Source organism: Thamnophis elegans, chromosome Z, assembly GCF_009769535.1.
Source record: "Thamnophis elegans isolate rThaEle1 chromosome Z, rThaEle1.pri, whole genome shotgun sequence".
NCBI lineage: Eukaryota > Metazoa > Chordata > Lepidosauria > Squamata > Colubridae > Thamnophis > Thamnophis elegans.
The window spans coordinates 134,758,127-134,771,417 of record NC_045558.1 but is presented as its reverse complement, the minus strand read 5'-3'; the positions used below and the strand labels follow the sequence as shown (position 1 = coordinate 134,771,417).

Below are 13,291 nucleotides of genomic sequence, written 5' to 3'. Positions count from 1 at the left end.
ATGAGACACAATGCACTGTGCAAAATTATTTTCACTTGAACAGGTATAGTTTCGTGTTGTGGCCCAGCAGGAACCTTTGGAGCTGCCACCAGACTCTGACAGCGAGGGGCCCTATGAGTCGGCCCTGGAGAATGTGGAGGACCCTGGACAAGGTTCCAACTCCGAGTTGGGTGGCCAACCAACTCTGATTGGTTGACCACCAGGTGGTGCCTGAGCCTTGGACCAGTGGGGAGGAGACAAGGGAGAGTGATCCAGAAACCAGCAGTGAGTTGTTCCTGGATGCACACCATCAAAGAGCTACTCGGCATCAAGAACAATTACGCAATTACAGAGGTAATTGTGCTCAGCTGATGGTCATTAGGCTCCTCTCCAGATTATAAAAAAGACTGCTTGTGACATGCCCCTCTTGCAGATGTCAACGCATTGACTAAAGAGAACGTAACTAACTTGGCAGGCTGAATTGCTGCCAAGGTTTGTCTGAATTGCTGCCAAGGTTTGTCGGACTTGCTGCCTTATCTGTTTGTTTGCTTGGCTTTCAGCCACCGAGATTCTGTTCTTGTTATTAAAGGACATTCTAATTAAGCTTGTCTCGGCTTTCATTACTGGACGGAGGAAGGGGTCAGAACAGTTTCCAGACTTCATTCTGAAAACAAATACTTTGCTTTAAAGGCATTTTATCAAGGCATGTTAGAATCCAGCTTTGCATTCGCCAGCTTTCCAAAATTATAAATCTATGGGCCTCTACGAATAATAGAGTTAAAGTGAGTAAATTAGTTATTTTACACTATTTGCAATCTATGTGAATCCCAAAGGACTTTGGATAGTGTACAATGTCCCACCACAAGAAGATCAAGCTATGAATCCTAAGTCAAAATTAATGTAAGAACTCGGCTCAACTAAATACCCAAGAAACCCTCCTCCCCCTCAATGCATAATTGATTTTTTTGCAGAATTTACTTCTTCCCTCAGTTCATCTCTGTGTATCTTCTGATTCAAACTCTCTATGGTTTATTAGGTTTATTGGATTTATATGCCGCCCTTTTCTCAAGGACTCAGCATTTCAGTCATCCAAGGTGATGGTTGTCCCAAAGGTGCTTTTTCAACAGGCAACTGGATGTTCTGTTTATTCTGTGAAGATGTTTTGCTTCTCATCCAAGCAGCTTGTCAGGCCTGCAATTATATTCCTTTTAGAATTTTGGCTTGCCACATTTTCTCTTATTTCATTATGCTGTTTCTTTAGTGTAGTTGATGGGAGGGGGGAATAGACAGGAGTAGGATTGGGAATGTATTGTTGTCATTCTTTTCTAGAAGCCAAGGTGATCTTTTGTCTCTGTACTTTTACACCAGACCGGAAGCAGCTGGGTGTGGATGCCAGCGTGCAAGAAGAAGATTGGACTATGTGATGGATTGCGGGTGTGGGGACAAGATCATGAACTTTTAACTGGGTGGGATTCTGATGTAATTTCCAGAATTGGGATTTACACAGATGTGCTAAGATGTCTGATTTATTAAATTGGAACTTTAAGGATCGTCTTGCCTTGGACTCTGATTTAATTCTACATGGTACTTGGAACGCTGACACAGCTTCTAGCTCTAACCTGTGCCATCCAACTCTATACATGTCTTATTCTCTCTGTAAGGAAAATTTACTACAGATTTTTCTCTTAGGTAGACTTTATCTTAGGTTGACTTAAGTAATAACTTCAGACTTCCCTATCTCTAAGTCTATTTCTTATTCAAACTTACCATCTAAACTATATGGACTTCAACTCTCAGAAAGCATGCTGGCTGAGGAATTCTGAGAGTTGAAGTCTATACATATGACAGTTGCCAAGGTTGAGAAAAATTGTCTTCACTCATTAATAGATTACATGCCATCAAGTTCTATTCTATTCTGTTCTGTTCTATTCTATTTTTCTTTATTGACCATATTGTTTTACAACTCCATAGAATTTTTCCATGTGAAAGCCTACTTTCAGTGAGCCCAAAGGATTTTGTCATGCAGTTCACACAATTTGGTGCAAAAAAAGTCTTATATGTGTGCCTATGTATTCCTTTGTGTATACAGGAGATGAAATCAAATGCATAGAGATTGCTTCCTTGACTTCAAAAACCTCAAACTCAATACATATGAAGTCTAAACAACTGCTTTGGATCCAGGTGACACAATGATTTAGGAGGTTCTAAGACAAGGATATAAGCTAAAATTGGCATTGTGTTATGTCAACCTATCCTTTTCCATCTGCCAACCAGATAAAGCATATCTGTTTTGGCTTAATATCTGACAGAGTTCTTCTCCTTTTTATATTGATGTTCTCACCCATAAGAATTACATTTTTTTTCCTGGGCTCGGTTATTACATTTCTTTATGAACTCCCTACTTATTTTGGCCCTTCTTTTCACACCCTCCCCAAAATGGATCAGCTGTGAGTTTTGTGCTTTTTTTCACCATGTCTCTTATTACTTCTTTGACCAGATCATTTTTCAGGGTGAAGACGAAAGGGTTCAGAAATGGACAGACAATTGTGGTGAGAAGGGCAGGGATCTTACGGACATCAAGGGTCTTCTTTTGGGATGGCGTGACGTACATAAAGATGCTGACACCAGAGGTGACAGAGATCATGGTCAGGTGGGTAGCGCAAGTATTGAAGACTTTTGCCCGACCTGTAGTAGTGGAGATACGCATTATGGCTGTGATGATACATATGTAAGAAACCAGCGTTAAGACGGAAGAGCAGAGGATCACCACAGACGACAGCACAAAGTCCATCAACTCTATGAGGTGGGTGTCATTGCAGGAAAGATTTAGCAGGGGGCCACTATCACAAAAGAAATGGTTGATGATGTTGGACTTGCAGTAGGATAGTCTGCTGATCATGATGATGGGAAAAAGAACGGAGAAGAACCCACCCAACCAACAACCCAATACCATCTGGATGCAGACCTGGCTGCTCATGATGGCATGATATTGCAATGGGTTGCATATGGCAGCATAGCGGTCATAAGACATGGAGGTCAACAGAAGAAACTCTACTGTCCCAAGGAAGAAATAGAAATACGTTTGTGCCATGCAACCAGCGAAAGAGATAGACTTGTCCCCAGAGAGGAGGCTCCAGATCAATTGAGGGCTGGTGACGGAGGTGAAGAAGATGTCAAGGATGGAGAAATTGCCAAGGAAGAAGTACATTGGAGTACGTAGGCGGCTATCTGACAGTACAATGCAGAGGATGATGGAATTGCCTCCCAAGGCTCCAATGTAAATGATGAAGAAGAGGAAGGCAAGTAGGAGCTCCGATGGACGCCCAACAGAGAAACCCAGGAGGATGAATCCAGACATGCTTTGGTTCTCCATTTGAGTTTTGTCTTATGGTTCTTAAGAATAGCATCTGGAAGTACAAAGTTTACAACAGGTGCTCACTACACCTGGTCATACACTGAATTTTGCAATTCCCATTATCTCCAATCACACTTGGCCAATAAAGAATTCTATTCTATTCTATTCTACCCTATTCTATTCTACCCTATTCTATTTTATTTTATTCTATTCTCTGTTGCCTATGCTATGTTATGCTATTCCATTCTATTCTATTCTACCCTACCCTACCCTACTCTATTCTATTTTATTGTACTCTATTCTCTGTTGCCTATGCTATGTTATGCTATTCTATTCTACTCTACCCTACCCTACTCTATTCGATTTTATTCTATTCTCTGTTGCCTATGCTATGTTATGTTATTCTATTCTATTCTATTCTACTCTATTCTATTCTACCCTACCCTACCCTACTCTATTTTATTTTATTGTATTCTCTGTTGCCTATGCTATGTTATGTTATGCTATTCTATTCTACCCTACCCTACTCTATTCTATTTTATTCTATTCTATTCTCTGTTGCCTATGCTATGCTATGTTATGCTATTCTATTCTATTCTACCCTACCCTACTCTATTCTATTTTATTCTATTCTCTGTTGCCTATGCTATGTTATTCTATTCTATTCTATGCTATGCTATTCTATTCTATTCTACCCTACCCTACCTTACTCTATTCTATTCTATTCTCTGTTGCCTATGCTATGTTATACTATTCTATTCTATTCTATTCTATTCTATTCTATTCTACTCTACCCTACCCTACTCTATTCTATTTTATTCTATTCTCTGTTGCCTATGCTATGCTATGCTATTCTATTCTCCTGTACCCTACCCTACTCTACTCTATTTTATTCTATTCTCTGTTGCCTATGCTATGCTATGCTATGCTATGCTATTCCATTCCATCCCATCCCATCCCTTTCCATTCTATGCTAATGCAAACCTTACAATTCAATCTCAAATTTCCATTTGCGAACCACATAAATCATGGAGACAAAAACAAACAATTTAAAATAGAGATTTTCAGGAGGAAAACCAGGGCGGTGGCGGTGGGGGGGGGGGGTGTCCTGCCAGTCTTAACTGAAATCAAACCTTTCCTAGTCATTTTTCATAGATTTGCAATGCTCAACAGGGAAAATGAAGTACAGTGTAAAAATTCAGAGGCAAAAGAAAGAGAGAGAAAAACACATGGGATAGTTTGTAGAAAAAAAACCCAATTCTTTATGCCTATCTCAATGAATAGGCCCTACTGTATTGATCAATGACATCTTCCTGTATCCCAAGTGTCGTTTTCTATGTTGGTGACAGCATGTTTCCAAGAAACACATACAGGGAAGGGACATAGGAAAAAAATGCAGAGTCTAAGTTCTATGTCAACCAGCCTAGTGGTATCTGATTGGCCAAAATGCTGGACTAAGATACCTTTAGGCTCTTATGTTATATCTGAATTAATAGAATGAAAGAGTAGAGTAGAGTAGATTAGGGTAGGGTAGGGTAGGGTAGGGTAGGGTAGGGTAGGGTAGGGTAGAGTAGAGTAGAGTAGAGTAGAGTAGAGTAGAATAGAGTATAACTGGACAAGACAAGACAGGACAGAACAGAACAGAATAGGCTGGAAGGGATCTTGGAGGTCTTCTAGTCCAACCCCCTACTCAATCAGGAGAACCTAATACCAATTTAAATAAGTGACGGTCTAGATTCTTCCTAAAGACATCCAGTGATGGAGCTCCCATGATTACTGGAGGCAACTTCTGTTCCACTGGTTAATTGTCCTCACTGTTATGAAGTTTCTACTTAACTCCAGGTTGCTTCTCTCTTTGATTAGTTTCAACCATTGTTTCTTGTCCTGCCCTCTTGTGCATTGACGAATAATTTGACCCCCTCTTCTTCGTGGCAGCCCCTTAAAATTCTGGAATTGTGTCACAGTCACCCCTAATTCTTATTTTCTTTAGACTAGCCAAACCCAAATCCTCCAGCCACTCTCCACATGTTTTGGTCTCCAGGCCATAATAACAAGAGGCATTGCAGCTAATCATAATGCAATTTGTTGGTATTTATGAGTTACAAATCATGGATATTGACAGATGAACATCACTAATTCTGGCTACTTTCAAAACTATGCTTAAAGCTAACATTATATGGACCAAGTGTTTATCCTCCAGACCCCCCTACAAAATTTACTTTTGTAGTAAATTTCCGTATGTATTATTGGAACAAGAACGATGAGAGGGGATGGAAGATAAAGCATATGAAGAACAGTTACAGGAGTTGGATACGTCTATTCTAATGAAAAGAAGGACTAGGGAAGACATGATAGTGGTGTTCCAATATTTGTGAGGCTCCTTCAAAGATGAAGGGGTCAAATTATTTTCCAAAGCACTAAAGAACAAGATGAGAAGCAATGGGTGGGAATTAATCAGGGAGGGAAGCAACCTAAAACTAAGAGAAATTTCCTGACAGTTAGAACAATCAACCAGTGGAATGGCTTCAGAAGTTGTGGATGCTCCATCACTAGAGGCTTTCAAAAAAAAAAAGAGTGGACCATTTATCTGAAATGGTACAAGGCCTCCTGCTTGAGTGGAGGGTTGGACTGCAAGACCTCCAAGGTCCTTGGAGGTTCCTTGGAGGTCTTCTAGTCCAACCCCCTGCCTAGGCAGGAAACCCTATACAGTTTCAGAAAGATGGCTATCCTACATCTTCTTAAAGACTTGCAGTGTTGGGGCATTCACAACTTCTGGAGGCAGTTTGTTCCACTGATTAATTGTTCTAACTGTCAGGACATTTCTTCTCAGTTCTAAGTTGCTTCTCTCCTTGATTAGTTTCCACCCATTGCTTCTTGTTCTGCCTTGGAGAATAGCTTGACTCCCTCTTCTTTGTGGCAACCCCTGAGATATTGGAACACTGATATCATGTCTCCCCTAGTCCTTCTTTTCATTAAACTAGACATAACCAGTTCCTGCAAACGTTCTTCATATGTTTTAGTCTCCAGTCTAAATTTAATTTATGTTTAAATTTATGTTTAATTTATGTTTGCAGGATTTAATTTATGTTTTCTTCTAAACCAGCCCCGAACATTGTACATTAGAAATTATCTGACTGAATCTACCACTTTTGAACTCTGCAAACCATTTCTTACTTTCATAGAGTAAATATTACAGCTAACCACTCTTGGGAACTGAACATTTTTTAAAAAAAAATTGCAAAAATACTCACCCCTTGCAAAGGGCCCTACGAATTATTCACAATTTTTTTCAAGATCTTCAGATTCACCCTGGGAAATCCAATATTCTAGATTATTAAGACAATGATCAATACAAATCAGTGGCTGAACAACAATATCTATCAAATTTGTATTTGCTAGTTTATTTTTGCCATGCAGTATTTTTTACCACTTGATAATCTATATATAAAACGTATCCAAGATATTTTCCTCCTTATCAATTTTTCTCCTTTCCATTTACTTAGTTTTTTTAATTCCGTTTAAAAAGGTCTAACTTATCTTCAAAATGTTCACCAGGAAGAAATGAAAAGAATGAATAAAAAAAAAGGACTAGGGGAGACATGATAGCAGTGTTCCAATATCTCAGGGGTTGCCACAAAGAACAGGGAGTCAAGTTATTCTCCAAAGCACCTGAGAGCATGGAAAAAGCAATGGGTGGAAACTAATCAAGGAGAGAAGCAACTTAGAACTGAGGAGAAATTTCCTGACAGTTAAAACAATTAATCCGTGGAACAGAAATTGCCTCCAGAAGACATGAATGCCCGAACACTGGAAGTCTTTAGGAAGATATTAGATAGACATTTGTCTGAAATGGTATAAGGTTTCCTGTCTAGACAGGGGGTTGGACTATAAGACCTCCAAGGTCCCGTCCAACTCTGTTATTCTATTCTGTTCTATAATAGATACAACATATTTAGAAAATGTCCATGATTTCTCTGTTCTATTATCTCACATTTGTTTGGTTACTAATAGTCATTTCTAGATTGAGAAATTGTGCTGATTTTGCTTATAAATCAGAAGCAGAGCAAATGCATCTATTAAAACATTACCCATTGATTCAGTGTTTGAGAAGCATAACATTCTCTGTTCCAGTGGTTTTGGGGAGATGCCTTGTCTTCTTGGCTCATGAATGTGCCCTTTGTGCAGTTTTGCTGCCTTCTTCTATATTTATTCTGGGCAATGAACATGGAAGCCATCTCGTATAGACAATGAGCCTAGTTACTGTTTGGAAGCACAATAAGATGTAGCACATATTCGAAACTAACGGTAAAGATCCCACAGGGATCTCTCAAGAAGCAAAGAAATCTACTGTGAGTTGCCAGAAATAGCTATCATGCCTTCTCTGTCTGCTTCCTCTGTAGATGTCAAACCCAAAACCAGACTAAAACATTGTGTGTGTATTTCTCATGGATTGTGGTTTATTTTGTTGGGGATTATCAGAGGTTTTGTTTCTTAATCATCATCATCATCATCATCATCATCATCATCATCATCATCATCATCTTTTTAAAAAATAATTCATATATTCCCAGGTTCGATTCCCAGTAAGGGTATGGCTAGCTGTTGAGAGCTAAATAGCTTGAAATAGATCTATACTAGTCTCCGGGGAGTGGCCTGTCGCCGGTCGGCAGCTTAACAGAGCTGCCCCCAGAATTCAGGACCGTTATCTACTCAATATCAAGAAGATAACTCTTTTTTCAGACAAGAAAAAAGCAGTGAGGAATCTCAGCTGGTAAGAATCTTCTTTGAAGTTCACAGTTTGTTTCTTTGTGAGCTGTGGACGGAGGGGGAGGATCAACCCATAGCTGAGTCATTCAACTCCGACCTGAACTTCGCAGCTGTTATCCACAGCACAAGACAGGATCCCCTCCCCCTCAGGACAATCTTTAGAAAAGAGACTATTAAAAATCAATACGAGCAAAGACCAACTTGTGAACTTTAAAACCTTTCTCTATCTGAAATACCAGCTTCAATGTTATAAAAACCTCTTTTGTTTAATTGTCTTCAAAATGGCGTTTACAGCTTCTGCATTTGTTATCTCCGGCTTCCTGCTACAGAATTAAAGAAATAATCTCTTATAATTTAATTAGAGCTACTCCCTTAAAGCTTTCAAGACTCTTTGTTGATTCAGAGACATTCCAAACATTCCAAACGGACTTTCTCTTTTGAAATCCTCCGTAAAACCCCTTGTAAAAAAAGAAAAAAAGAAGGAAAAAAAGGGGGGGAGGAATTTCTTTTTCTCCACATAGCACAGTGGATTAGTAATTTAGAATAAATAATTAAAACCAAAATATAATGGCATCCAAATCAACCTCTGTTAAATTACCTCCGAAAACGTCTCCCATACCTGGCACAAAGTTGCAGCCCCCACCATCTATGCCCCCTAGTGGAGATGTACTAACAAAAGAATTTTTTCTGGAAATGTTCAAAGAATCCAGAGAACAGAACTTAGAAATGTTTAAAGAATTCAGAGAACAGAATCTAGAAATGATTAAAGATTTCAAAGATGAAATAAGGAATGAGATGGAAGTTCTATATGACAAATTCGATACCAGGGTCACTAAAATGAATGATAATATGATGGGAATTGTAAATGTGATAACAGAATATATTTCTGGAATGGAAGATAATTTAGAAACTCTCAATGAAGCTAAAACTAACCTGATATCCAAAACTGAAGTGGTGGAACAAAAAATTGATAATGCTGAAAAACAAATTATTATGATACAGTATAAGCAGATGGAGCTTGCATTAAGAGTGAGGGGGCTGCGTGAAGAAAAGCAGGAGAACCTAAAGCAAATGTTTTCTGAAGCTTTTGACCGTCTGGTGGGAAAACCGGGATCCAATTCTGATTGGCAGATTGACAGGATTTTTCGTGTTAACTCATGGGCGGCAAAACAAAGGCAACTTCCCCGAGACGTGGTAATATACTTTGTTACAAGAGAATCTAGAAATATGATACTACAAGAGTCCTACAATACTAAGCTTCAAATTGGTGGACAGGACCTGATTGTTTTGAAAGAAATACCGCCTCAGATGCTAAGAGCCAGAAGAGATTATGCTTTTCTGGTGGAAGAGCTCAGAAGGCGTCAGATACAGTACAGATGGGATGCCCCATTCGGTATTATAGTTACAATGGACAAACAAAGATATCGTCTCAGCTCTGTATGGAAAGCTCGTGATTTCTATCATAAGATTCTGAAGATGGGATACCCTGAACCTTCGGGATATGGTGAAAAACCACGAGACGAACAAGATAAACAGCAAACCACACAACCATTAGATAAAATGAATCATCTCCCTCTTCCGGAAGGGCAAGGAGTCAAGGAAAAAAGATCCAACCGTAAGACCACCAGACAAACGGATAAACAAGCTACTATGCAACAATCTCAACAATCATTGGCCACTGACCAAGGTGCTACTGCAACAAGCTCAGAAGCTGTGGGAGGAGCCAAACCAAAGGTGAGACAGGCCTTGCGGGAGGCTCTAAAAAAGCTTCAGGCAACCAAAAATGACAACTAAGATTTTGACATGGAATGTTAACGGACTGAACTCTCCACAGAAAAGAAAGAAAATATTTCATTATCTTAAACAGTTTAAGAATGACATAATTTGCTTGCAAGAAACTCATATCAAATCAACCGATCAAAAATATTTGTTTAACCCCAAACTGGGCCAACATTTTGCGACCTCAGCCATGGAAAAGAAAAATGGCATAGTAGTATATTTAAGAAAAGACATTAAAGCTGAGCTAATTGAAGCAGATCCCTTTGGAAGATATATAGCATTAGATTTAATCTTAGAAGGGAAAAAGACGTTACTTTTGGGAATTTATGCTCCTAATCAACAACAAGATGGATTTTATAGAAATCTCCATGCTAAATTAGTACAGTGGGATTTTGAGTCTTGTATATTAATGGGTGACTGGAATGGCGTGATCGACACCAAAAGAGATAAGAAGACAGCTCGCCCGAACACCAAATTTCGAGCTAAGTTACCCAAACCCTTTTTTGACATGCTGGACGACTTTGAATTGCGAGACGCTTGGCGCGAGAGGCATGCAGAAGAATATGACTTTACCTTTTTTTCCAATAGACATCAATCTCTTTCAAGGATTGATTTTATACTAATTACAAATGATTTACTTTGTAGGGTGAAGAAGACAAAGATTATGGCGAGAGTTCTTTCAGACCATAATCCAGTCTGGATGGAATTGGGAAGGGTAGCCCAGGCAAGAAGGTCCTGGAGGTTGAATGAAAATTTATTTAGATATGAAAAGTATGTTAATGATTGTAAAAAATTGCTATCGGAATATTTTGTCTTCAATATGAACAAGGGTACATCTTTGGAATATGTATGGGATGCAAGCAAAGCGTATATGAGAGGAGTATTAATGAATATAAATAAAATACATAGATACAAACAAGGGCAAAAACGAAAAGAATTGGAAGAGGAAATTAAAGGGAAAGAGTCAGAATTAACATTGAATCCAGGAGATACAAAGATTAGGGAAACAATTGCTATATTAAAATCTCAGTTTGATATGCTGATCTCTGACCAGGTAGCTACTAGTTTATTATATGCTAAACATAATACTTTCTGCAATGCAAATAAACCCGGTAGGTGGTTGGCTTATCAGATTAGAAAAAAAAGGAAAGCTCGAAATGTATCCAAATTGTGTTACAGAGGGAAAGAAGTGCTTCAACAGGAAGAGATTCAAAAGGTATTTCGGGAATTTTTTACAGAGTTGTATAAAGGGGATAAAATTAAGGACGGAGATATAGACAAATACCTAGATAAAGAGGAAATCCCCCTAGTCAGAGAAGAACATAGGCATAAGCTGAACCAACCTATAACCTCTGGGGAAATTTTGCAGGCAATTAAACAATTAAAGTTAGGGAAAGCACCAGGTACAGATGGTTTAACAGCTGTTTATTATAAATATCTACAGTTAGAAATGGTAGAACCCCTCAGAGAACTATTCAATAAAATTCAATCGGGAGGGAAAGTGCCTCCCTCGTGGAAGACTGCGTTCATATCGTTGATACCCAAAGAAGATCAAGACCTTACCCAACCAAAAAATTACAGACCTATTTCATTACTCAATGTAGATTAAAAAAATTTTACTAAAATATTAGCAAATAGGCTAATGGGGGTAACTCAGCAACTGATACATACCGATCAAACTGGTTTTATACAGGGCAGACAGATGAAGGATAACGTTAGATTAATTATCAACGCTTTAGAATACCTGGGAAAGAACAATCAAATCCCGGCCGCATTCATATTTTTGGATGCGGAGAAAGCCTTTGATCGAGTTAATTGGCAATTCCTGCTGAAGACATTGCAAAAAATGCAGATAGGAGATGGCTTTTTACGGTCAATTGGTGCAATATATCAGCAGCAAACAGCCCAGATCATTGTTAATGGAAGTCTGACAGACTCCTTTCAAATTGAAAAAGGTACAAGACAGGGCTGTCCTCTGTCCCCATTATTGTTTATTATAACTTTGGAAATACTGTTGAATAAGATACGGGGCCTGGGCGGTTTAAAAGGGATCAAAATTAGACAGCAAGAATATAGAGTTCGTGCATTTGCGGATGATCTGGTTATAATATTGGAGCAACCGCAGGAAACTAGTAGGGTATTATTGAATACGATCAATCAATATGGTCAAGTCTCGGGATTTAAAATAAATCTAGGAAAAACCAAAATAATAGCTATAAATATGACTATCAAACAGAAGGAAGAACTGGGGGCGACGCTAAGATGTGAGGTAGTTAAAAAAGTTAAATATCTTGGAGTTAATATTTTAATCTCAAATGGGAAACTATACAAGTATAATTATGAATCACTTTGGCATAGTACACAGTTGGAGTTGAAAAGGTGGGAAAAACTGCATTTGTCCTTGCTGGGTAGAATAGCGGCAGTAAAAATGAACATTTTACCAAAATTTTTATTTCTTTTTCAAATGTTACCAATACTTAAAAGAGATGCGAATCTTCTAGAATGGCAGAAGGGTATCAACAAATTTGTGTGGGCAGGAAAGAAGCTGAGGGTAAAGATGAAAATAATGCAAGATGCACGTGAAAGAGGAGGATTGAAATTACCTAACTTAAAATTATACTATGACGCAGTGGCATTATCTGCAATTAGTGATTGGATTCATCTAACTAATGGCAGAATTTTGAATATCGAGGGATATGATTTGTTATATGGTTGGCATGCTTACCTGTTATTTAACAAAAAAACGGATAAGAAATTTAAAAATCACATCTTAAGAAATGCTTTATTGCGGGTTTGGAAAAAATATCAATATAAACTAAATGATAAAGTGCCCATGTGGGCAATTCCTAGACATGCAATTGAAAATATGAATGTAGAACAAAAACTCGATAGAACCACCTATAGACAACTTCTTATCTCAGAAAGAGGGGTGATGGAACTAAAATCTTTAGAGGTACTTAAAGAAGAGAAGGTAGTTCAAACGTGGTTTCAGTATGGTCAACTACAAGCTAGGTGGAAAACAGATCAAAAAATTGGCTTTGTAAAAGTTGAGGATAATTTGTTTAAACAAATAAGAGATCAAAGCTCAATGCATATAAAGAGGATATATAATGTATTAGTACAGATGGATTCTGAAACGGAACTGATTAAGGATTGTATGATAAAATGGGCTCAGAATGTCGAGGAACCAATAATGCTTGAAACATGGGAAAGAATCTGGGTAAGAAATGTGAAATTTACACAAGCACAAAACTTGAGAGAAAATTTTTATAAGATGTTTTATAGATGGCACCTAGATCCTAAAAAGCTTGCCTCTATGTATCCAAATGTTCAACCTAAATGTTGGAGATGTGGTTCTTGTGATGCTACATATTTTCATATATGGTGGACATGTCGTAATGTTAAGGCATT

General features: G+C 38.3%; 1 protein-coding gene across 1 annotated transcript; it reads right to left on the bottom strand.

The window, feature by feature from the left end:
- Positions 1-863: 863 nt before the first annotated feature.
- Positions 864-3,352, bottom strand: LOC116521901 (olfactory receptor 6J1-like). Its single transcript, XM_032236539.1, has 2 exons — positions 2,450-3,352; positions 864-896 (listed from the first exon to the last, which is right to left on the bottom strand). Exons 1-2 carry the CDS (start codon positions 3,350-3,352, stop codon positions 864-866), a joined length of 936 nt encoding a protein of 311 aa, XP_032092430.1.
- Between the last annotated feature and the right edge of the window lie 9,939 nt (positions 3,353-13,291).